The following is a 27,282-nucleotide window of genomic DNA, read 5'->3' on the forward strand; positions in this document are numbered from 1 at the left end:
CCCTGCCGCAGATATCTACAATGTTTTTACGTTTCTCACAGACGTCATGAGGCACATTTCGGCAGCCATTTGTCTCGTGGTCGTCATCGCCTTTACGGGTACGTATAGATATTTATTCCACTAATGAACGCAGTAAATTAAATATAATAAATTCATTGTGAAGAAGTGAACTTTTGAAAATTAAAGAAGAGTAAATGAAGCGATCATATACCCACAAAGAAAGTTTATGCACCAGTTACACACTTTTGTTATCATGAAAGTTTGAATTTCAAAGTTTAACCTGTGTTTGCATGCGCCGATTACCCACTTTCAATTTCAAGGTTAGTAGCAAGCTACCAAGTATGACTGTAGAGTGCCTTGTAATTACACTTCTGTCCATTTTTATTCAAATCAACTGGCATCAGTTTCAAAAGACAAGACGGCAAATATCAAAATCTTGCTCTCATCACAGGATCATATATAAAACTGAAACTCGTAAGAAGATATTTATGAACCATACCGTTAGAGATTTTAGAGATCGCCACTTGCGGTAATCAGTAATTTGCTGTGAGTCACCTGACATGTTACATTACGCGAGAATACCATGGCGAACCAAATGTTGCTTACATGCTACTCGCTCGCCTACACACGTAGGGTTTTAAAATGTACTACAAATATTTCATACAAATAATTTGTTAGAGACCCTCAAACGTCTAACAGAAACTTCTGTTTATGCGATTTCAGCGGACGCACACACAATTCCTCAAGGAGAGTCTAACTTTGATACAACATTCGACAGAGCGGCCGAGTGTGCCGCTGAAGATGCTGTTCATGTGGGTGAGATCCTGCGAGAAGTGGCCCAGACCCTAGCTGCGGACGAAGCTATTAATTCTGAGGTGCGTAGAAAACAAACGTCAAATTTAGTTGGCGAAATATATATTTTTTTCCAGGAATAGATGGCATTTACTTATACTAAGAGCTGTAATTGTATACAAAAGGCGGTAAAAATACACGGTATAGGGGGAGTTCACATCAGCACTCTCCTGACGGCCATTGCCGAGTAACAGAAGCTAATCTCGAAGACTATACTTACGCGGTGTGCATGCACTCGAATTAATTATAGGCCAGGCAGCACGATGCAGACATCGTAGTTTTAACACCACCTATTGAGGTTACTGGGGCATTCTCTATCTAAGCAAATAAGGCTGTGAGTCAGATACTGGACGTATGTTTTTTAAAACAAATGAACACATTTCATAGTCACTTTTATGAACTACATTATTTCATTTCATTTTATTTATTTCTGAAACCGCCCAAGAACGTGTGTTACACAAAGAGGCGAAAACAGACAACGTTCATGAAGCGTACAATATGCACCTCTACACACAATCTGACGCGTTCAGACAATGATATTCGACAAATTTTTTTTGAAGATGTTATCACTCAAGAAGCATGTGCGGTTATCCAGGAAGCGGTATTGTGCAAGGTCAGAAAGTGCATTCTTTGTGCGAAATCTGCTTATGCGTTCCTTTAAGGCTAAATAAGTTATGTTAGGTGCAGTATGATCTCTCTGTTTGTATACTACAATATCTAGACTACTTTTCTGAGCAATTCGCGGTGGCACTCTAGTACACCAGAGGAAAAAAAACTGTCACTTCATTTGGAGTCGCGTAATTTTTTATGCCCAAATATAGGCTCTGAAAATGTCGCTTTGCTCATAACTGAGCTGTGCTCTACATCACCATCATCATCAGCCGTTTCTATGTCCACTGCAGGACAAAGGCCTCTCCATGCGCTCTCCAATTACCCTTGTCCGGCGGCATTCGATTCCAGCTACAGCCCACTAATTTCTTAATTTTATTGCACCACCTAGTCTCCTGCTGTACTCGACAGCGCTTCCCTTCTCTTGGCCCTAATCTGCGACCCTAATGGTGCATTGGGTATCTTACCTACGCATTACATGACCTGCCCAACTCCATTTCTTCCACTTAACGTCAATTATAATAGCGGTTATTCCCATTTGCTCTCGGATCCACACCACTCTCTTTCTGTCTCTTAACGTTATACCTAGCGTTCTTCGTTCCATCGCTTTTTGTGCGGTCTTTAATTTGTTTCTGCACCATATATGAGCACTGATTGTACGCCTTCCTTTTCAATGATAAGGGAATCTCCTAGTCAGGAGCTGGCAATGTCTGTCGTATGTGCTCCAACCCATTTTTATTCTTCTGCGAATTTCCTTCTTATAGTCAGGTTGCCTGTTATTAATTGACATAGGTAAACGTACTCCTTTATAAAATCTAGATGCCGAGTGGCGGTCCTACAACTCTTGTTGCCTTGACCAGCTATTCATGCTTAGTTTTGTCTTCTGCAAATTAGTCTTCAACCCCACTGATACACGCTCCCTGTTAAGGTCCTCAATAATTTGTTCTAACTCGTCTCCAGTGTTCTTGAACAGAAAAATATCGTCTGCAAAGCAAAGGTTGCTGATATATTCGCCGTGGGATTTCATCAATTATTATGAGCAACTTTATATCCTTACCAACTTGCAATATAGAAAATTAGACTAATATACAAGTTCCTAATGTGCACCACCAACTGTTGTTTGTCGTGTGTCATAATTAAATGAGAATACGTACTTTTTTATAGCAAAAGAGTACACTCGGTACACAAATTCTAGATTTTTGGAGCTATGTAAACGAACACTTTACACGCAACCCAGGCGTGTACACTCTCACGTGCTAAGCACAGCCACTCGTGGTTGTAGTATACATATATTCGAAGAAAAAGGACAGTAAGAATTGAATGAATATTTACACAGCGATTCCCCGTACTTCAACCTTTAATACCCACGTGCTTTCGTTTTTCCAGAGCGATGAGTACTTCATTCGTGCTCTATGGGAGAAAACAAAGGATGCTTTGAAGAACGCCACTGAAAATGTGAAGGTAACAGTAAAAGGCGCCTTCGACGATGCCAAGGGCCACTTCAAGAAAGCCGCTCAGGACGCCAAGGAGAAGATGAACGCAAAGGTAGCCGAGATCATATCCAAGTTGTTGAGCAAGGTTATGAGTGGCTATGCCTTGGAAGATTCCGAGAGTCGCGGGAACTTTGTCAAGCTTTTTCTCGATGTCATCATGCGAGCTGCCCAGCGATTTATGAAGATGGGCAAGGCTTTGGAAAGCATTCAGAACTGATGAAAATAAATAAGCTCAGCTGCGAAACTCATAAAATGTTTTGGTGTTGTCCTTCTTTTTGACTCCCAATTCCTCTGACTGAAACCTGAAAACGAGATAATGAAGAAAACGTTGAAGGTTGAAAGGCAGGCTCGTTAACGAGGTTCCACATTGTTAGCTACCACACGATGAAAGACGAGGAAGCGCAGAGGAAGGGGAAGGGCGAAAGCACCTTACAAGGAATGCTGCAAGCCCAGTCATAACAGTGTTCACCGCGCACTGAGTCCTATCGTTTGTTGAAAGTGTAAGAGGCCCACTGCGCATATGATGATAGCGTCCATTGTCCGAACGATCGGTCGTGCAGCGGCAATAAAATTGCATGGGAACTATGGCTTCCATCATCGGAAGAATGGTGGTTTTAATTATAATCAATCAATAAATCGCTTTAATTTCCATTAAACAAGACAAAAAAGCAGAAATGTAGACAAACTACAACCAAAAACTGTGCGATAAAATAGATGAAAAAAAGGCAAACACTGGAACAGCTACAGAATGAGTATCAATAGAATAGCAATGCTCAGTTCAGAAAGGTACTACAGATAAGAGAGAGAGAGAGAGAAATTTACAGAAAGGCAGAGAGGTCGGCGTGAGCTATAACTTGCTCTGGCTTGCTACTCTACACTGGGGAAGAGGGACGGGGAAGGAAAGGGCTGATAAATGATGATGGTGTAAGGAAGAGATGCCAATATGCAAATTCACAGAGTTGTGGCCTCTCTAAAGCCGTGCGTCCAGCCCAGTGGCTTGGAGAAAAGCTATAGCGGCTCTTGTTACCAAGGCTGCGCTGTTTGCATTAGGCCAAGGACCCAAAAGAAACTCGTCTGATCGCATTCTCTCATGGATATTTGCAATGGAAGAGACAAGTTGCTGTCGTTCTTGCGTGTAGGGGAGACACACACAAAATATATGTTCAAGTGCTTCTTGCACCTCACAGCATTCACAGTTTTGGCTAGTATCACTGGCACCTGCCATATTTCTATAACGGTTGGTGAATGCGGCATCAAGGTGAATACGGTGCACCATGCTCGTGTGGTTTCTTTTGAGCTTGTGAGGCGCACAAAATTTCATTTCTTAGTCCCATTTGTGTAATCGCTTGTGTCGTCGATCTGGTTGGGTCCAGTGTTCTAACGTAGAGTTGCGGTTTACGCGACAATATAGGGCGTTTGTGTTTGTACGTGAGAACGGAATGCGTACTTCACAAGCATTATCTAAAGCAGTTCTCGCTTCAGAGTCTGCCTGTTCGTTCCCGATCAGACCACAGTGTGAGGTTATCCACTGAAAGGTGACATTATGGCCATTTCTATTTGCGTGGTCGAGGCGTTCTTTAATTTCTATAGCCATGGAATAATACGGGCCCCATCTGAGGACACAGTCAATCGTTTGAAGATATGGGTTGCAATCTTGCGTGATATGGCTCGCGTGCATGCGTGAGGAGGTTCCTCGGAGAGAAATCGAAGGGCCTCCCGGATAGCAACAAGTTCTGCGGCAGTTGATGTTGAGCTATAGTCTAGTTTAAACCGCCGAGCGCCGATCATATGGGGAATGACGAAGGCTGCAGTGGAGGCATATGGTGCGACAGAGCCATCGGTATACATGCGTACAGTATCTCCGTACTTTGCAGAAATGTGCCACAGGGTGAGTTGCCTGAGGCCGATAGATAGAACGTATGACTTTTTCATAATTCCAGGTATATGCAATGTAACGACAGGTTTAGGTAGAACCCACGGGGGTATTCTTGGAATACAAACGGGAGAAAATCTCGACGGCAATACGCTTTGATGGCGCGATATGGTCCTTGAAAAGCTGGAACCTTGGTGGGTGGCAGGGAGCGATGACAGAGGAGGTGCCTGTGTCGGGCCAACACGCGAAGGTACATTCGAAGAGGCTCGCAGAGCAAGTATACCCCAATAGGGCAAGCACGAACTTCCGCTATTGTTCCATTGGTTGACGCGCATCGTGGGAAGCCTAAACATGTGCCAAATGCTTGAGCTTGAATGCTCTTCAGCGCGCACACAGCTAAGTCCCATGCTTGAGAGCACCGGAATGCTGTACCGTATGTACCCTACGAATAGTGCTTGGTACAATTGGAGTAATGACGACTCTGAGGGGTCCCATCTTGTTCCTGCAAGGACGCGAAGGACGTGAACAAAACTCTTCAGCTTTGACTTCAGTGTGGCGACGTATCTTGACCAAGATAATTTCCGGTCTATGACTAAGTCAAGGAATCTGTGGTGTGTAACCGTAGGTAGCGCTACTCCGTTAACAATTATCGGATACCTGGTCATTTGTTTTCGTCTGAATGTTATCACGGAACATTTTCTGTTGAGAGTTGGAGGCGTTGATGCCGCAGATACATAGTTGTGATAGTCACTGCACGTTGAAGCCTAGCACGCATTTGAGGACGGGAGGCTCCAGATGTCCATATGCATATGTCGACCGCATTTGCGGTAATCTTCACCATGATAGGAAATTCGGATGCAAGGCCAATCAATGCAACATTGAAAACAGTTGGACTGAGAACTTTTCCTTCTGGAACACCTCGATCTATATGGTATTGTCCGGTGTCGCCATCACTTGTCGACATATACACCATGCGGCCACTGAGGTACCTAACAATCCATGCATACAGCCGGCAACTGACGTCTAAATCTTCCAGTGCATCAAGGATTGCATAATGGAGTACATTGTCGTATGCACCCTTACTATCCAGAAAAACAGCTCCAAATAACTGACGGTGACTTCTTTCTTGTTCAACAGTGGAGACCAAGTCGATAACATCATTAATGGAAAAACGGCCTCTTCTAATAGCATGCATAAAATCAGGAAAGCAATTATTTCTCTCTAGAAACCATTCCAGCCTTGACAAGACCATTCTTTCCATTACTTTGCCGACGCAGCTGGCTAAGGCAATCAGTCTGTAGGAGGAAAGCTCTTTAGGGCACTTCCCCGGTTTAAGCAGCGCTACAACGTTACTGCATTTTCAACAACCTGGAACATTTCCTGTCTCCCACGTCGTATTATAATAAGATAGAAGAAGACGTCGTGATTCGGTGCCAAGATGGCAGAGTGCAGCGCATGTGATTCCGTCTGGTCCTGGTGCCGATGAGCGTCGAGAAACCGAAAGCGCGGCGTCAAGCTATTGCATCGTAAACGGTACTTCGAGTCGCTCATGAGGTGACGGGGGCGCGCTGGTGGCAAGGGATGAAGTCAGGGCATTAGATGCATCAACAATGAGTTTACCGTAGTCCACTGCTACCTCCGATTCGGTCTGGCGTTGATGTAGAGCCACCGCAAGGAATGGGTGTCTTTGTTGTGGAGTTGCCTGGAGACTCTGTATGACCCGCCAGATCTTAGATAGAGGCTGTCTTGGATCTAGGGATCCACAGAATGCCCTCCAACGCTGTCTGTTAAGCTTCTCCAGATCTCGAAGCACATGTCGTTGAGTTCGGCGACAGTTCGAAAGATCTGACGGTGACTTTGTTCTTCTGTATCGCCGTTCCGCGCGGCGACGGATTGCATGAAGGGCCTCATATTTTATGTCGACCGATGATCTGTGCCTCGGTATGCTGATTTCTCTGGTATTGTCTCGCAGGGTAGAAGCAATGATGTCCTCTATTTCGGATGGAGATGTCATACTCTGGCAGGCAGTGTCGACAGAAGTCTTAAAAAAAAATTCAGTCTGCTTGACGAATGGCTGAACGGCGAAACCAGCTAAAGTGAACGTGTGTGGGGAGGTGGTCACTACCATGAGTCTCAAGATTCCTCGACCAGCATGCTGAAGGCACAAGGCGCCTTGATACAAACGTTAGGTCAAAACAGCTGCTGTAGGACGTAGGACTACAGATAAGCAAGGAGGGAAACACTATAAAAAGACAGGAGAGTAGTGTAGCTCTTCTCCTGTCATGAAAAACAGCGGATGAAACTTTCTGTTGCTCAATACGTGCTACATGAAATTTTTCCGAGCACGAAAGAAGCTTGCGAATACACGCAAAACTGACGCGCGACTGACAAATCGAGGCATATTTTTAGAAAGACTACACTCATGGGCAATAATATCTGCTCCCTGATGCTCCTATCTGTGCCCTAGTTGTTAAGTCTTCCCTTATTATAGTAGCTATAGATGAACCGCACACGTTTCCTCTGAACGCACTCTATTATTTTTTGCCTGAACTGATATGTGGGTCCCATACCCATTAGGCGTATTCTCGCTTCGATATTTTACAATAGTTACGGAGCGCCACATTTGTACTGATAAATGCATCTATTACTTTTCTTTCAGAGACCCATAGCTTTCTTAACGCTGATGTTTTTGTGCCAAGGACATTTAAAGCTTACTTAACTGCACTTGTCAACTTCTGCATTAGTACTGTTGGCTAATCTGTTCATAAATTTTTGGGTGTTTCTTTTTTCTTTCTAATCCTATGAGCCCAGTTTTCTTCCTATTTAACTGAATCCTCTAATGCACGCACAAGCGACTAATCCCTACAACGGGTTTCTGCAGAATAATACGGTAACCTTTAGTTGATATTTCTTGGAAAAAAATGCAACATTCTGTGAAGAATATTATGCATGCATATTGATGGAGTATATCAACCAAATCGTTAACACATATTGAGAACAGCGCCGGGCCCAACACACTGCCCTGGAGAACACCGAGACTAATAGGAAGCACATCTGCAGGGCAATCATTGATTTCAATAGAATAGCGCCTGTTTCTCATGTACGCGTTCATCCACTGAGCAATTCTGAAAGAGATTCCGATGGATTACAATTTGTACTACAACTTATCGCGAGGCACCTTCTCAATCGTATTACGAAAGTCCAAAAACAAGGCGTCCGTCTTTCTTGCACCATCGAGGACTAGCGAAAATTCCAGCATTGTCCACACAAGAAAGACAGTGGACGTCCCATTACTACAGTCATGTTGAAAATCTGACAAGGTTTTCTGGTTTCTCAAGAACTATTGTATATATCACACAACTACATGTTCTAACCATTTATAACAGGTGCTCGTAAGAGATACAGGTTGATAGCTGTAAGCGGATAAGCAGTCACGCTTCCTAAAAATCGAAATTGAACGGGCTGTATGCCTATCGCCTATGTCACCAGCTGTTGAGGATAAATTAAAAATAGTCGTTCATACCGCTCTATAAGCTCGCTATACCACCTCAGAAAAGCATTAGGGACATTGTCAGCGCCAACATGATTCCTCGTATCAAGACTAAGTAGAAATGCCACAACACCTTCTCGGATGACCAGCAGGTCACTTACCGGGACCGAAACTCCAGTGGTTGATGTTCCTTGGATATCCAAAAAACCACGGAAAATCAATAATAACTGAACCATTTACTTTTATTCTTGTATTCGCCGGTCTAGTTTTCTTTAAGTGATGCCAGTGCTTAAGAGCATCTCTGAATTTTCTCTGTGATTACTGTATCGGTTCCTGAAACGGTCGTGTCCTGTTCGGCGTTGCTTCCTCGGTCGCTTAATTTTACGTTTATAAGGAATACCGCTTCTAGTAATCCAAGGACTAAGACGGCGTTTGTGAACTTATTTTTACTAGTACACAGTTATCAGTGGAAAACCTAATAAAGCGGCCGCACTGTTGCTAGGAACTTTCAATTTAGCCGTTAGCGGTATGGTGGAGTAAATCTAAATAGCCGGTTACTGAAACGTCGACTACCTTGTAATACTGAAGCGGAACCAATGTGGAGATTTCAGGGGTCTTCCCTCTAGATTTCATGTAGTAAAATGATAATAACTTACGGTCAGAAATACCTGGGGGCCACAACTTGAGCAGTTCCTCCGCTAAAAATTTCACTGACAAACAAAAGGCCTAGGAAACATTCTCCACGGTTAGGTTCTCTTACAAGCTTAACGAGGTTAAGGGATACCATCATGTTGAGCAGTGCGTCGTTGGTTGTCGAGTAACCGTGCCTCAAACTATTCCAGGTAATGGCAGGCAAGTTGAAATCATTTGTTACAATGTTCTACATCGCCAAACATTGTACGGTTGCTTGACGAATGGTCGCAAGGCTGCGAATCTTGGGTCACATAGATGGCTGCGACCATCTTGACGTTGGCTACTTTCCATATGATGCGACGTGTTTATGGAGCCTAGAAGGTTCGACAATGTTGTACCGACGTAATCTCAGGAAATCGTCATAAAGATTAAACAAAAGCGTATAATGGGAGTTATGAACCCTGTACACGGCACATTGAACAAAGGACGCCTACAAAATTGGCGCTTTCAAGGACAAGCTTTTATGGTCGGCAAATTGACCAACAATAACAGCGTCAAGAAAGCACTTGATAATTGTACCTGCTCCAGCACGGCGAGACCCCCTGTTGCCTCTGTTTAACTTATAACCTGGTGGAACAATCTCATGACCACCAATCAAGCTATATAAGCACATTGTCCTCTAACGCAGACATGTGGGTCATGCAGCAACTGGTGGGTTTTATGCTTATCAGTTCTGTTTGGTAGGCTTCATGCGTTTATAGATAACAAGTGCTGTTGTTGTGATTTTAATCGTTACCTTCCTGGCTTTGAGCTGCTATTCCTTGGAACCTCACGCCCTCAATGCGGTACGTCGTCCGATGGAAATAAATTGGCCATCTATTCTAAGTTTCTCATGGACACGATGAGCATTTTTGCGACCATTTATTCTGCCTTTCTTCTATCTCAGTGTTGGCGCCTGCAGAAACAGTGGTCAGGAAGTGCCATCATATTATCACCTGATGAGCGCACGTCAAAACCATGGCAAGTTGGGCATGATAACGAATACTGTCTATCACGACACGAGCTGTGCACTGTCCAGCGGTATAAATGCGGCGTAATTGGCACCACATCAAATCGGACCAACATACGGCGTTTGCACTTTTTTGCAGGCGGAAACACAGTTCATATAACAAAAATAACGGCTTCAGTACCTGCAAGGACGTCGACAGAACCACCCTCCACACAAACCGAGAGTAAATTGATAGGGGAGCAGAATGAATTTTGACAGTCCTATACGACGCAGTTTCTCCTCCAATAACTGCAGCCTCTAGTTTTCAAAACGAGTGTCCACAACATAGAAAGCAGCACGCAAGGGCGGTGAGCAACGGCTGTAAGGTCGAGGAAAGCGACCACGGAACGAGCGGGAAGCTCAAGGCATGGCCTTGGTAGGTGAGGGCGAGTGACCAGAAAAAGTTGTGTATGGTGCTGGAACGTAGGAATCCAACTTAGGTGTCCTTTCTCGTTGAAAGGCAGTGTAGACTCGTATTTTATCCTCCTGACGGCGGCAATCGTAGGAATCAAACCCACATGTTCTTTCTCTTTGAAAGGTAGCGTAGCCATGTATTTGTTCTTGCTGACGCCGGCGGCAGAAGCAAGAAATACGCCCGCGAATGCCGCAGTGGAAGCAAAAATGGGCGCGATGAGCACCGCGAAGAGTAGTACTCTCGTGCAGGAGTATTCGCTGCCAACGAAGCCAGATGGTCACAGTGTCCTTGGGTAGGTGGAGAATAAGCGGTTGAGGTAGGCCAGAAGGCAATGTCCACTTATCTGGGCGCTCAAAATTCTCCTGTGGAGCTGCCAAGTACCGCGCTTGTCATCGACACCAGTTCATTCTTGATAAAGTCACGCAGTCCAAAAGGAGAGGGGAGAACGGACGCAAGCATTGAAGATCCAGAAAGATGTCACTGACCTTGTTCCCTGATTAGAGTAAGTGTCAGCGCTCGTAACTGGGCATCGTCCTTGAATGGACCGTCGCAAGAGGTGCGTGGAAAGCGCATGTACTAGTACGCGTCAAAACGTTGGCATGCTGGGATATCACGAACGCTGTTTGGGCTCTGATTAACGAGATAATTAAACGTTGGCATGCTGTGATATCACGAACGCTGTTTGGGCTCTGATTAACGAGATAATTTAACGCGAATGAGTTGGTACCCTTCAGTACGCGGTGAACACGATCAGCTTTCGCCATGACACTCTATTGTACCTTTATTGTAGGATGTGTAGGACATGTCCGGTTCTTGGGTGCGCTTTACCAGCTTCTGTTTTGCGACTTGAAGCGTCCAGAGAATATGCCGAATATCTGGCGAAATAGCTGACTGAGTGTTGACTAGTCCGAAAAATCACTTTCGTGGTTAAAGAAGTTAGTCTTCGGAACATCGGTGCGATAAAAAAAACGACATACCGCAGTTTCTGTTTGCTGCTCAGCTGTTGAAGTTGCTAGCTCCGCTGTAGTAACTGATACCATCTTCCACGTCGTTGCCGCGGAGGCCGGTAAATACGGGAGGATCACATTCATTGGTGTCCACGGTCCAGGTGGGGCTAGCTGGTTGAGCAGAGGTGGTAGTAGCTACGATGGATGGACTGTTTTTTGCCAACAACATGTTTGACGTTTAGAATGCTTCAAACAAACACGTACCCCACGCAGAGCATACTACATCAATACATGCCTGACCTTTACAAAACATCATAATGCGAAAATTGCCATAGCGCACTAGACGTACATCACTTGCTCTGGCCATGTGGTCGGACCTACGCAAACAAGGATCAAGACTCCGCCAGGCTACAAGACGCATTACGCAGCACGGACCTGGAGGAGCAGCTCTGGGCTGTCTAGCGAGCCCATGATGCGGCCAGGGAGTTATAACTCCCGGTCCCAACGTGGGAGTTGCCCACTCTATGGGACCTTGCACCTCGTAGCTCGCAGGACCTTTCATTAAAGTTATTCCATCCATCCATGCATCCATGTTTGGTGAGAGCACACGAAGAGTGGACCGGTGCTCTAAGAGAATTGAAATAGCCAGAAGATGTGGGAATCGAAGCACACTCCACCACTTGTGGAATGTGGACCAATTTAATTTTTTTTATTCAGAGCACCCGCGCGAGACAGAACCGAAGCCCCATATGAGCCAAGTGGTGATCAGAAGGCATCTGTATAAATGACGTCGGCGAAACGCACAAATCGCATTCACAGTTTAGGCACAGTGTTTCAGAGAACACGTTTAAATTTTCTTAAATTTGCCTGTAGCATGAGGTGGTCTAGTGCTTGAGGTGATCTACTAAAAGCGGCGGGTCTGCTTGCATAAAAAGAAATGAAGCGCATAATCGAATATTTAACGAAGAATGACTATCTGAATGGTAAATAATTATGTTATGCACTAAATTGCAATTTACCATTTCGAGCTGTGGACTTCGCAAGGCTGATCCACTTGGAAAGAATTCTCAGGATGAAACTAGTTTCCACATATTATTACGCGGATTTTGGGGAGAAATGCAATGGTGTTCCAGTTAATTCCTTGAGAAAAATTCGTTTTATGGATTCAAGCACATAGGTAATAGGAACTACAATGCCTTTCTCCCGAAAGTTTGGGAATTATTATTTCAAAAGGGGCTGCCATCTTGAGAATTCCTTCGAAGTGTATACGCCTTACGAAGCCCACCGCTAGATTTTGTATATTGCAATGAAGTCCATAATCCAATTAGTTAAAAACGCAATTCATTATATTCTTTAAACAGTCGGTTATGCATTTCGATTTTCTGCGCGAAGAATGCCCGTTTCTTCGACTAGACCACCTCTTGAACTAGGATTGGGCTATCTGCCACATGGAACCTTTAAAAATTTTTGGAAGTGTTCGCTTTAAACAGCCGGTAAATATATTCACATGCCTTGCATCTACCTTGTAAGGGAAAGGCTGCAGGGTTCTGCCGTAGACCTTTCCTCAGGTACGAATTAACGCATGGTTGAACGGAGCGCAACCGTTCACCTCCGTCGGCTGCTCCGGCTAGTGTCGAGATAATAGGCATAAAATTTGTGGCTGGGACCGTGGCTACAGAGGTTGTCGCTTGCGCGTAGCACGTGACGTCAAGCTGCGCACAGAGGCGGCCGAGTCAGTACGCAGGTTTTGCTGATACGTGGTCTGCTGGGAAGCTGCAGTCGAAAGTCAATCGTTGCAGTCGAGTCATTCGGTGAGTGGTGGGGTAGTCATTGTTCACGCAAAAAGCGCCTTATACCGGAAAGGCTGCAACATGCGGCCGCAGTTCCTCGCACAACATTGAACGGATATTTGACGAATGGTGGCAAGGCTGCGAATATTGCGTCACACCAATGGTAGCGACCATCATAACGTTGGCTAGCTGACCCAGCTTCGATATGATGCGACGGCATGACGGAGTTTAGAAAGTTCGGCAATGTTTGATCACCTGAGTCGGCCACTGCTGACTGTCTTTCTCGATAAGCAAGTGATAAACGCCCTTTGCGATAACTTCGAAAATGTGACCCATTGTGTCTTCAGGCGTCATATGGGCATCCACTAGATTTCAAAACTCCACTACCTCTTGAATGTGCGTTCGCTATATCTCGCCGGTAACCTGAGCTCTTTGCCACGACATCTCTTTGGCGCGTTTGTTCTTCGGGGCAGGTCGTCCGAAACAATTCATAATTTGTTGAACAAGCCGTTCCCAAGTTGCCAAGTGTCCTTGTGGTTCGCAAATGAAACAAACGTGGTAAAATCGACAAATAACCCAACACAAGATAACTGGGTAGCAGCATTCCAGCTCTTATATTTTATTTACTTATTTATTTATTTATTTATTTATTTATTTAGTCATTTATTTATTTGATACCTGCTTCGCCTTTGCAGGCATTACAGCAGGTGCATACATAGAAATAAGCATCATATTTGAGACCAATAAAAAAACCTAATTACACAAAGCCTCGTAAAAATCATCGTTAGGGACAATGGATATGATCATACGCATAAGATCATTCGACCCTCGCATACATCAAACAAAAAATGAATAGCGCAAGACGTCACCTTTAAAGAAAAATTCATTTGCTTTGAGACTGTAGTCCCTTCTTTGGGATATGTAGGACGGCGCTCGGTTGTACTTCTCCTTATCGATTCCAGTTTTGGAATGGCAGATATCGTGAAAAAATTTTAACCTGTGGTTTCGTCTACGATCTTTCAAGTCTTCCCATTTAAGTTTACTTTTACTTTCTCTCATACTAAGTTGACGATCCCAATTACCTAGAATGAATCGCACTGTCCTATTCTGTATTTTTTTCATACGTATTGACCAGCTATTTGGCATACGGATCCCAACAAACGCATGGGTGCTCAAATAATGAGCGCACATGAGTGAAATACTGTTGTTCTTTTAAGTTAAATGGAAGTTCGCTAAAAATTCGTCCTAAAAAAACCCAGAACACGTGCAGCCTTAACTTTAGTGTGGTGAACGTGCCTAGTCCACCTCAAATCACTCCCTAAATAAACTCCTAGATATTTATATTTGCTGGCGGTGCCTAAAGTAGCGTTATTTGCGGTATATGTATTCAACGGCTATGAACATTTCCTTGTAAAGGTGACCTGAACACACTTTTTAAAATTCAACGACATTTCTGAAAGGGCACACCAGGATGCTATTACACTCAAATCATGCTGCAGGTATTCGGAATCACGTTCATTCTCTATAGTCCTGTAAACTACACATTCATTCGCCAACATTATGAACGAAGTTTTGAGGCCAATAGTAATATCATTTATATACAACAGAAACAAAAGAGGGCTCAGAACTGAGCCCTGAGGAACGTCTGGTGTCACGGAAACGTATCCTGAAGAAGAACGGTTGAGAACGACCGACTGCTGTCCTAGAGAGAGAGAGAGAGATACATGGCTATGCATGCAATAACACATTTATTCAGTTTATAGCCCCCGTAATTTACTAATGAGAAGGTCATGAGGATCAACACCGAAAGCTTTTTTGAAATCCAAGAAAATACAGTCAACTACTTTACGCTCATCTATTGCCAGAGCCAAATCATGCGTGAACTCAACAAGCTGCATTGAGCAAGAAAAAGCTTGCCGAAATCCGTGTTGACTAGGATGCAGAAGATTATGTCTAACCAAATGTGTCAATATACAGCTATAAAGGAGAATGGCAAATATTTTACATGTTGTACTAGTTAAAGACACCGGCCTGTAGTTCCCAATGTCATTTCTTGGTCCATTCTTATGAACAGGTGCAACACCTGCTGATTTCCAATCACGACCTAGTGCTTTCTCAACTAAACACTTCTGAAATAAACAGTGAACGTACAAAGGTATCGTTGCCAAACAGTTCCATATTATCGCTGCTGGAATATTATCTAAGCCATACACTTTAGCTGGTTTGACACTTTCTGAGAATTTTCGAATACCATGCAGGCACAATAAAAGTGACCTCAGGCATCACGTCTGACTCAGTTCAAGAAACCGTGTTAACAACGCGCGAACAACTTTGACTAAACACGGAAGAGAACTGCTAAAGACGGCTGCCTCATACGCATTATCGTCAACGATTCTCTGAGAGTAATTTAGAGGAGTAATAGATGTATTTTCCTTACCGTTTACACGAACGTATTTCCAAAACAAACAACCCAACATAGGATAGCTGGTTCGCAGCATTCCAGCTCTTCTTATATTGTCTCACCCGCTAATACAGGTCGACGCACTCGCCAAATTCGTCGTCGGGCTTTTCTGGAAAGATCCGGTGATTCCAGTCATCGCACGCCGACGCCCTTGCGGACCTCAGCTGCGCGTCTCAATCCCAGCTCATGTCTTCGATTACCGGTGCAAGGCCGGCGAGTGGGCGGCGATGGTAAAGCTCGTATACCTTTGTGTTACCATCCCCGGAATCGCTTCGTAGCGGCTGGCTTACGCCAAACCTTTAGTACGTCTGTGGCCGTAGGTTGCGTTTCTGTACAAGATGCGAGATGAAAATTTAAAGTGCGCTTTTGATGGCGATGCTGGCGTTTCAGTCAAGCTTCGTCCTCCTCTTCTACCTTCCATAACAAGCACACACACAGACATATATATATATATATATATATATATATATATATATATATATATATATATATATATATATATATATATATATATATATGTATATATACAAGAAGAAGGCGGTTAACCGAGGTACCCCATATTTATTCATCATACTATGAAAGCCAACAAACAATGACTTCAACGACAACGTAGGGGAAGTTGCGTGTACGTAATCACTGGATAAAACAAATGATAAATAATGGAGACAAAGGCGATGAAAAAACAACTTGCCGCAAGTAGTGCACAATCCTACGTCTTCGCATAACGCGTGCGATGCTCTGTAACTTGAGCTCCCGTGGCGTCATTATTTGTGCTTTAAGACAAGAAAACACCCGCGGAGTGTTAGCCAGGGCAACCACTCAGAAACCTTGGAGGCAGATGTGAAATATCTTGTCCGAAACAGGGGTCACACGTAAGTCATCCTCTTGGGTAAAGGCAACTGGCCAATAGAACCACACATGCTATTGAAGGCATGAGTGTGATTACGTGCCTTCAAGCGGCATACTACACTATGCTGTCCATGGTGTCATTGTTTGTTGGCCTCTTATGATAGGATGAATAAAAACCGAGCCCCTCGGTTAAACCCCTTTTTTCTCGTTTAATATAAAACAAATTCCAGTGAAACATAAAAAGCCAGGAAAGTGGAGGGGAAAACGGCGCCACGGTAGCTGAACGGGGGGAGCATCGCAGGCATAATGCGAAGACGTGCGATGGTTGCCCAACTGCGGCAAGCTGTTTTTACTCCACTTTCATTTCTGTTACTTCATCAATTCTTTCATTCAATTAGTAATTTCAACAAGTAATTCCCCGCATGTTGTCATTGCTGTCTTGTTTGCTAGTTTCTTATGATATGATTGTAAAAGGTCGGGCCCCGGGTAACCCCTTTTCTTTTGTTTTATTGCAAAGCGAGGGTTTTGAATCCGGGCACTTTGATGCCTTGAGATAGCCTGTGTGGGTTTATTGAGCAGTTGCATTCACGCAATAAGATCACATACCACGTCCCGCTTCACTTCAAGGTCATTTTCGTATTCCAAAGCATAGTTTAGTTATACTGTCTTCCATTGGACTTACGTGCCACATTCTAGTGGAATGTAATTTGGAACGTCCGTCAGCTGTCGTACACTTGACATGTTCATTCGCCATGACATTTTCTTTTTTATATTACAGAAAGGGCAGGCCATGGTCTGGTGTTGTATAGCCTTTTGGCTTCCATCCTCGGTTTATTTCAAATGCAGCAAAATAATGTTATCTTTTTCTGTTCTAACAATAATATTATTTTAATATATTGTTATTATTTCCCGTTTATTATCCTTATAAACACTGTTTCAAGTCTCAACGCTGGTGTCAGTCAGCAGTAGACCATGATTCCTACATCTTTGCTGTGTTCTTTGACGAAAAGCTTCGCAGCGAATGCTTAGGCGTTTAAAGCCCTCCTTGTCTTGCAGCCCTGATGACATCCCGTCCACCATTCCAAAAGCATGCGGTGGTATATTTGCCTCCTACTGACAGCTACCTCAATCATAAATCTTACAATTAACCCTTGGCCCTCAGTTCCCAGCAGCTGCGGAGTACTTCACCAAGGCGGCTGTCACACATTTAACGCAGCAGAGGGTGATAGGAATCTCAGGTTCTGGACAGGCTGCTGATGGTAACTGACCAGGTCAACCTTTAACACCCGAACTCTGCCGAATGAGGCTACCTTAGCAGGACTCTTTGAGGAACTATGAGACATTGTTTTGGTAAATCATCGGCCTAAGTGAGATATGAACAGATGATACGGCTTATACAGTGCTAACTCACGGCCATGTCCTCTGCTATAGAAGCCTCCCAGATAAGAAGCAATACGGAACAAGATTCCTAATCCATAATTACATAGCGGACAACATTGGCAAATTCTACAGCAATTATGACGGGGTAGCAGTAGTCATAATAAAAGCTAATATGAGGTATAAATAAAGGTAGTATAAGCCTGCGCTCCAACATCCACTCACGGTGAATATGAAGTAGATCAGTTTTATGAAGATGTTCAAATTAACGATGAAAACTGCAAACTGATTATACTGCAATAGCGGGCGACTTCAATGCGGAATTCGACTTCAATGCATGTCAGTGAACAAGCAATTGGCAACTGTGGCGTCGATTGTAGGAACGCTAGAGGGCAGGTGCTGGTAGAATTCGCAGTAAGGGATACGCTTCAAATAATGAACACCTATTTCAAGAAGCGTAGCAAGAGAAACTGTAAATGGAAGCGCTCTAATGTTGAAACAAGAAGTGCAATTGATTTCATACTTCCTGCCGATCCCAGCATAGTGCAGGATGTCGAAGTGTGAGGCAGAGTAAAGTGCAGTGATCATAGGTTAGTGAGGGTTAGGATTCACCTCAATAACGAAAGCGAAACAGTAAAATTGGTCAAGGAGAGACAGGCCAACCTAGACGCAGTATGTGTAAAAGCAGACAAATTCAGGCTGGTACTTACAAACAAATATTCAACCTTATAACAGATGGTTGAAAATGGCATAGAGGTAATGAATGAAACCGTAACTAGACTAACTTCAAAGGCATCAATTGACGGGGGAGGCAAGGCACCACGACAATAAGTAGGCAAGGTCACCAAGTAACAAATGACCTAATAAAGGAGCGACAAATAATGAAATTATCCAACTCAAGAAATAAGACAGAATTCGCGGAATTGGCAAATCTAATCAAGAAGGAGAAAATAGTAGATATTCGAAATCACACGCAAGAAAGACAGAGGAAGCCGTAAAATATGGATGCACCCTGAAATCAGTGTGAATGAATCTTGGCGTAGGACAAACGTACATGTATGCACTCAAAGATAAGCAGGGTAATACCATCAGCAATCTGGAAGGTATAGTAAAAGCAGCGGAATAATTGTATACTGACCTGTGATTACCCAGAGAAGCCACGATACCTCCATTAGAAACAGTAATGAACAAGTTGCAGAAACTCCTCCTATAACTAGCCATTAGGTCAGAGGGGCCTTGGAAGATATGAAACGGGGAAAAGCGGCCGGAGAAGATGGAATAACCGTCAATTTATTCAAAGTTGGAGGAGACATAATAATTGAAAAACTGCCGGCACTCTACACAGAGTGTCTATCGACTTCAAGTGTTCCAGAAAACTGGAAGCATGCAAACATTATACCAGTCGACATAAAAGAAGACGTTAAAGAATGCAAAATAATAGGCCCATCAGCTTACTTCCAGTATTATATAACATATTCACCAATATAATCTCCAACAGAATAAAGTAATACTGGTCATTAGCCAACCAAGGGAACAGGCAAGTTTCAGGAAGGGATACTCTACAAAGGGTCACATCCATGCCATTCATTAGGTAATCGAGAAATCGGCAGAGTACAGTCAGCCTCTTTATATGGCTTTCATAGATTTCAATAGGCAATTGTTTCAGTTGATATACCAGCAGCCATAGAGGCATTACGTGATCACGGAGCACTGACCGCGTACGTAAATATCTTGGAAAACATCTACAGAGATTACACAGCTACCCTATTTCTGCACAAAAAAAGTAGGGAGATACCTATAAAGAAAGGGATCAGAAAAGAAGGCACAATCTCATGTGTATTCAAGCTATTAAACTGGGAAAAATAAGGAGTAAGAATCGACGGCGAATAAATCAGCAACAATCGGTTTGCAGATCCCACGGTTACGTTTAGAAGCACTGCAGACAAGTTACAAGAATTGATTGAGGATATTAGCGGAGAGAGTGTGAGAGTGAGGTTGAAGATTCATACGCAGAAGACAAAGGCAATTAGGAATAGTGGCGGAAGGGAACAAGAGTTCAGGATCGCCAGTCAGCCTTGTAGAGTCTGTGAAGGAGTACGTTTACCTAGGTCAATAATTCACATGGAACCCTGACCATGAGAAGGAAATTCACAGAAGAATAAAAATGGGTTGCAGTGCATGCGGCAGGCATTCTCAGTTCCTTACTGAAAGCTTACTATTATCATTGAAAAGGAAGGTGTACAATCAGTGCAGTTTACCGGTGCTGACATATGGGGCAGAGACTTGGAGACTGACAAAGAAGGTTGAGAACAAGTTAAAAACCGCGCAAAGAGTGACGGAACGAGTAATGCTAGGCATAACGTTCAGAGACAGAAAGAGAGCGGTTTGGATCAGAGAGCAAGCGGGTGTAGCCGATAATATAATTGCCAATGAGAGAAAGAAATGAACCTGAGCAGGTCATGTAATGCGCAAGGTAGATAAGCGGTGGACAATTAGGGTTAAAGAGTGGGCGCCAAGATAATAGAAGCGCAGTCCAGGACGGCAGAAATCTAGGTGGGGAGATGATGCTAGGTAATTGGCCGGCGCTAGTTGGATTTCGTTGGCGCAGGACAGGGGTAATTGGAGATCGCAGGGAGAACCCTTCTACATGTAATGGACATAAAAAAAAGACTGATGATGATAATGATATCAATATTTGTTGGCTGAGTGAATACTTGCGCTTATATTCGGGTTTGCTGACCTAATCGTAGATATGGAACCAAAATTCTAAGGCCGCGCCCGATCGCTTGTAAAAAAGATGGCACTTTGCATTTACATTGTCATGAACACCAATACTTATTTTGCACCTCACATCGTACGATCTTTTTATTTTGATTCTATTCATAGCTATCTTTCGTATTGTATACCGTCGTAAGTAGAGACGTATTTTACGCGTAGTGAACTTCTGCAGCGACTTCATCACGAAGCATTTGATTTGGTAATAGATCCCTTTTCCCTAAACCTAACATTCTCCCCTTACACCAATTATTCCGTCTGAAATTATCCATAACTTTTTATAGGCTCATCGCACACAACATCTACATAAAATGTACTGATCCTCAACACATTAATAATAACCACATCGCCTGGTTTTTCTTGCGCAATCATCTTTTGCCTCCCGTAAGTACACATTTGAGCAACTTCAAAACCGTCTTCTCTAGCATAGAATGGCGGAATTATTGCTTCACACAATGTTCCTACAGTTATCGAGCGCAGCAAGAAATATATGTTTAGAAATTAACCGATTTATCCTAATTTTCTAATCAACTGTCAATATGCTTATGTCACTTTGCTGTATAGCTTTTGTTTTTGTGTAATTGATGTTCCTAATAAAGGAACCAGTTTCATATATTATGTCAGCTCGATTATTCTTGGCAGTACATGTTTTTATAATGCTTGCCGCCAATCTTTTCATTATTTCTCATGTTCTTAAATAAATATTAATACCATGAACTTATGCATGCAATTTCTTACACTGGAGAATCAACTTGCCAAATTATTCATTTTATTGTTCATACACAGGTAGGTTTTGCCATTTTGTATAGTAACCCTATTTATGTGAGGATAGGAGATTGCTCGGGCAGTTCTATCAAAACTCGGGGACGTCCTGCTGTAATGCTTTCCCCATGTAACACCAACATGACTGTTGCAATAAACATGATGCGACTTTTCTTCACCAGTGGAAATTCGCATGCTTTCTTAATTTGTGTATGTCAGCAAAATCGATTACTCGAATTATTTAATGATTTCTATCCTTTATGGCGCGTCTGAAATTTTTTACTTTCTTTGAAAGACATTGTTTGTACTTGAAAGAAATAATTTATTCTAAACAGCAAGGCTATCGTCCTGGCCTCTCCACCAGCACAAATCTAGGATGTTTTGTGGCGTGCATCTCGGTGTCGGTTTTACAGAAGGGGCAAGGTTATACAATTTACTGCAAGTTCAGCAAATCTCATGACGTAGACAACCGCTCTGTCTTTCTGTTTAAGATTATATATTTCGATGTTGACTCGTCGGTTGTCAATGTCTTTCGCTGCTATTTTCTTGATTGATAATGTTGTGTTAGCGACATCGGCGAAGCATCTTGTTTACACATCGCAAGTAGCAACGACCCTCGAGGATGACTATTAGGAAACTCATTTTTTTCTGGTAATGACGTTCTTGCAGATATTCATATTTCATCTTTCTTTTTAAATGTAGCATGTCTAGAAGTGCCGATGTCAGCCATGATTGTCGCGCACGTTTAGATTTCCATGTTTTTTTTTGGTCTGGGGAGTGTTCGCGATATATTAACCAAAATTTACCTTTCAACAAATTATGTCTTTCTTTACACGTGGAGAATGAAACCTGGTCACGTTTCATGGATGATATCTCAGTTTCTGAATGCCGCGAGCGTTTGTTCAGAAATACGTCGAATGACCATGTCTGGCCGGTATTCTTAAAACAATTTCAGGTGCCAGTCATCAACGAAACAGTTCTTGAAGTCATAACTATTCTATGCCTTATTTGTGCCAGCTTTTAGATTGCCATGTATCATATTTGTAATACAGAACTCGTTCATCGATGCATTATTTATGGTAATCCACGTAGGAGCAGATGTGGAAATGTACATGGTGTGGTATCGAAATAATATAGACAGTTAATGTTTTTAATATAGCTCGTGCGAGTCGACGTTAAGATTCCAACGAGTAATAATGTGTTGCTATACAGGCTGGCAAAAGATAATGGTATTTGTAGAAACGCTAAGAAATCGGCGTGAGTGCTGTCACGATGTTTGCTGCATGGCAGACGCACAAAACTTCGATATATCACAGTAACCAGTTCGTAATATTAAATTTGATATTGGGAGTGTATCAATCGAGTCATACTTGCAACCTGAGCTGAAATACAAATTCCGCCAGCTCAATAATTTTCTTTCTGCTGAAATGAAGTGCCCTACTCAATATGTGTGATGTCCATGCCATAACTATGCCACATTATAGTCATCAATAGAATAGAAAACCTCAAGCTGAAAAATTCTAAAAATGCAATATGGTTCGTCCTTCCCAGGAGCCAATTGAGTATTCACACGTAGACCAGTAAGAGATGAGCAAACCTTCGCAATGAGCGGCTCGAGTGCAGACTTCTTTATGAAAATGCCACATTCTGATAAAGCGCACTGGTAGAAATAGAGCCTACTGCGTATACGTACGCTCTAGATGTGTTGTTTATGGCCATAACAGGCTAACCGTCATCCTTTCGCAAAAAGAACATTGCCGTTGTAGTGTCACGGATACTTGAAGTGATCGTACTTGCCCATCGCTTGTCTCAGAAAAGCAGTGCCCTATTAGCCTGAGTAAACATTTCGATGAGGAAAACAGAATTCAACTCATAGTTGAGAGCCTTGCGCTTCAAAAGCCAAAAGTAAGAATTAGTCAGCCGCAAGAAGCGGACATTATCAAGAGCGGATCGGCTTCTTTTGTAGGTGACCTGTTGAACGCAATGTCTGACTAAGGACAAACACAGGCACTTATACTCTCTATGCGACCTCTTTTTATCATTCGATTACACCTCAGTTATCTCATTCAAGTACATTGTTCCTGTCACATAAAACAAGCTGAAAAGCATTGTGCGTTCCAGCTAGATATGAGGAGGACAATCATACAATGAGACACTATATATGATAATACTAATGGACTGCTAGAGAAGAATCTTGTCAACCACGCCAATCGGTGCAGTGAACAATAGGTTTGACGATCCCAGTCGAGAATGCGCTTCAACGCCCCTTCACCTATTGGGGCGAACACATATAAGAAAAATAGAAAAATATCAGCTTATCAAGACTACAAAGTATAAAAGGCGCGTTGTTAACCGAGGTTTCTCACATTTTTCTCCCAATACAACCTGAGAAGTGTCCTAGGGGCCTTGGGCTTTGGGTAAGTACACTTACATTTTCCATGCTTCAATTTCCTTAGTAATGTGAGAATTAAGCATCCTGGTTTACAAATATCAAAAGCTATGAAATATCACCTATATGAAATGCAGCCTTCTTTTCTTTGACGTTAGTTGAGAAAGAATATACGGGAGGATATTTTCTCAAACTGTGCTAGCCTTTCTTTATACAAAGCTGCTCGCATGATGTCAAGCGTGTTGCCGGTCAATCTAAGTGAAAATAAAATTTCCGGTGGGAATAATCTCACAATAAAACAATGCGCTCAATAAATTAGTACTTCATTACAGGAAGGGGGCGGGGTGGATAGTTTCCTACGTATAGGCCGTGTTGGTTAAATTAGGTCAATCATAATTTATTTTAGGGTAAACGCCCATCTCTATTTTATAGGTTTTCTGCTTGAGAAGATGGGGCTGTAGGAATAGCCACGATTAAAAGCACTGTACACGTGTGTTTGCGCATAAATGTGAGGCCCTGCCACAAATAGCTACAATGTTTTTGCATTTGTCACAGACGTCATGAGGCGCATTTCGGCAGCCATTTGTCTCGTGGTCCTCGTTGCCATTACAGGTACGTATAAATATTCATTCCATTATTGAACAAAGTGAGTTTAATATTTGGCAACAGCAAATGCAGGAATCATATAACCACAAAGTTTGCATGCCGGCTACAAATCTTTGTTATCTTAAAGTTTTCAACGCCACAGGTACTTGTGAGTTAGAATGCACTTTCAATTTCAAGGGTATTGGCAATCTATTAACTATGAGTTGAGTGTGCCTTGTAGTTACACTTCAGTCCATTTTTATTCTCGAAATCTACCCGCACCAGTTTCAACAGGCAAGTCTCAAAATCTTGCTTCATTCACAGGATAATGCATATTACTTCAAGATGTTAGAAGGTAGTTATCAAGGATGTCGTTAGACATTGCTACTTGCGATAATGATTTAATTTGCTGTAAGTCACCTCACGCGTTATTTCGCACGAGAATGCCATAGGTGAACCAAAGGTAGCTGAGATTTTCCTCATTTCCCAATAAACGTAGTGCTTTCTAATGTATTTAAAATACTTCAAGCAAATAGTTCGTTAGGCACCTTCAAATGTCTAACAGAAACTGCTGTTTATGCGATTACAGCGGACGCACACGCCATTCCCGAAGAGGAGTCTAACCTCGACGCAACATTCGACAGCGCGGCCAAGCGTGCCGCTCAAGATGCTGTTTATGTGGGTGAGATCCTGCGAGAAGTGGCCCAGACCCTAGCTGAGGACGAGGAGATTAATTCTGCGGTGCGTAGTAAAACCAGAGCAAAATCTGGGTGGAGAAACTCTTAGAGTTTTCATAAATGGATATTATCTACTTGTACTGGCAACTATAATAGTCACTCTACAAAAGGTGGTAAAATTGCCTGGTAGAGGGGGCTTCTGCATCAGTGCCCTAGCGACGGCTCCTTCAGAGTAATAGAAACTGATCTCGAAGGCTATGTTTTACTGACTGCGTGTACTGGAATCAATAACAGACCCGCAAACACGCTGTAGACGTCATATTTTGACCACAACCTATTGATGTTGAAGGGCATCCTCTACCAAAGCAAATGTGGATGTGAGTGAGATATTGGTCGTATGGTACCTAAAAAAAATTCGTACATGTTATTGTTTCTTTTCATGGACTCTGTCATTACATTTCGCTTATTGCTCAAACTACAAAAGAACAGCTATATGCTTTGTGTCGGTGCAGTCATGTCACGCAAAGAACTGAAAGCAAAACAGACAACCTTAAAAAAACGTATCATATGCTGTATCACATATTACTGCATAATATGCGTACGCTATATTTAATGTGTTTAGATAATGGTATTAGGTGCTACTAATTTCTGCATTTGCTGCTGCATTTCAGCAAACTGCATTTGCTTCGCACAATTGGTTAAAGTGATCGTGTAGCTGTCAAGCTGCCGTTTGTTCGTGCAGCCTTTACCTGCATCCTACTCCCGCTTTCTGATGGGAAATAAACTATTATTATTATTATTATTATTATTATTATTATTATTATTATTATTATTATTATTATTATTATTATTATTATTATTATTATTTCTAAAGAAATTCCGTTAGGTAGAATATGGGCTCTATGCCCGTATACTTTTGTGTGTAGACTTCTCATATGATGAAGTCGCAGTGACACTTCAGTACAACGAAGAACAAATAACTGTCAATTGTATAGGAGTAGCCTAAAAGATAATGTGCAATTATATGTTCGGAAAAATGTCACTCAGTCATAACTCTCCTGTGCTACACAAACAACCATAAAGCAGCATCCGTACAAGCCCAAGAAGTGTGTTCTTTGCTGTCGTATTCGCTTAATTAAAAGTAACACATCAAAAACCTGGACTGTTCATTCGTCCAGTTCCGACATGCCCAATGAGGTGGTTATCGCTTCCTAATACCATGCGCTGTTCTCTTACTATCCCGCTCTATTTAACAAGGAAAAATAAGCACTTCTTACCTGGTTTTGCAGAAATGTTGCAGGGTTCTACTAAGGGTGGGTAGATAAGCTCTGTGATGAAATAGTGTTAGCTGAAGAGATAGATAGCAAGAACTTCAATCTCGGTGCATTCGTGTCTATTTCTTTTCTTTGGATAATTTAAGTTATGCATGCGAATGGTTCATGCATACTTCGTTGTATTTGTCATCTCAGTTTGAACACTGCGACAAATGTTTCCATCTCCTCCCATTACGCATAATATTCGCTCGAAGGGATTCGAGCAATCAATATGAGCAGACCTTATGCCTTTCATAGGTTCCAATATAGAAAATTAGACTAATTTACAAGCTCTTGAAGAAGCACCATGAAATGCTGCTTATCGTGTGTCATAAAAAATGAGACTAAGCACTTTTTTATAGCAAAAGTGTAGACTTGGTGCGCACATTCTATGTTTTTAGAGTTATGTAAACAAACACTTCACACGCAAGCCAGGCGTTTATGCTCTCACGTGCTAAGCACAGTAAATCGTGTTTTGTAGCATACATATATTCGAAGAAAGGGACAACAAGAGTTGAACTTATATTTACACACCGGTTCCCTGTACTTCAACCTTTATTACCTATGTGCTTTCGTTTTTCAGAGCGATGAGTACTTTCTTCGTGATCTGTGGGAGAAAACAAGGGACGCTTTGAAGAACGCCACTCAAAATGTGAAGGAAAGCGTTAAAGGCGCCTACGAACATGCCAAGGGCCACATCCAAAAAGCTGCTGAGGAAGCGAAGAAGACGTTGAACGCAAAAGTAGCCGAGATCATGGCCAAGTTGTTAAGCAAAGTTACGAGTGGCTATGCCTTGGAAGATTCCGAGGGTCGCGGGAACTTTATCAAGCTGTTTCTCGATGTCATCATGCGAGCAGCCCAGCGATTTATGAAAATGGGCAAGGCTTTGGAAAGCATTCAGCAGTGATGAAAATAAATGAGCTCAACTGCGAAACTCATAAAAA

The 27,282-nt window shown here is 42.6% G+C and overlaps 1 protein-coding gene across 2 annotated transcripts; it reads left to right on the forward strand.

The window, feature by feature from the left end:
- Positions 1-27,282, forward strand: LOC135915336 (uncharacterized). 2 transcript variants are annotated; one of them, XM_065448372.2, is made up of 4 exons: positions 23,665-23,791; positions 24,319-24,375; positions 24,938-25,089; positions 26,922-27,282. In XM_065448372.2, the coding sequence occupies exons 2-4, from the start codon at positions 24,324-24,326 to the stop codon at positions 27,243-27,245; spliced, it is 528 nt and encodes a 175-aa protein (XP_065304444.1). In that variant the 5' UTR covers positions 23,665-23,791; positions 24,319-24,323; the 3' UTR covers positions 27,246-27,282. The 2 variants fall into 2 exon arrangements, with proteins under 2 accessions (XP_065304445.1, XP_065304444.1); XM_065448373.1 differs by lacking the exons at positions 23,665-23,791; positions 24,319-24,375; positions 24,938-25,089 and adding exons at positions 1-98; positions 724-875.

Source organism: Dermacentor albipictus, chromosome 1 (genome assembly GCF_038994185.2).
Source record: "Dermacentor albipictus isolate Rhodes 1998 colony chromosome 1, USDA_Dalb.pri_finalv2, whole genome shotgun sequence".
NCBI lineage: Eukaryota > Metazoa > Arthropoda > Arachnida > Ixodida > Ixodidae > Dermacentor > Dermacentor albipictus.

What these genes read in the sequence shown, in the direction of transcription:
- LOC135915336 (XM_065448373.1), top strand. Translation starts at nt 47, where the DNA reads ATGAGGCACATTTCGGCAGCCATTTGTCTCGTGGTCGTCATCGCCTTT. An exon ending in GGTCGTCATCGCCTTTACGG is followed by an intron (nt 99 to 723) that starts GTACGTATAGAT and finishes ATGCGATTTCAG; the next exon opens with CGGACGCACACACAATTCCT. An exon ending in ACGAAGCTATTAATTCTGAG is followed by an intron (nt 876 to 26,921) that starts GTGCGTAGAAAA and finishes TTCGTTTTTCAG; the next exon opens with AGCGATGAGTACTTTCTTCG.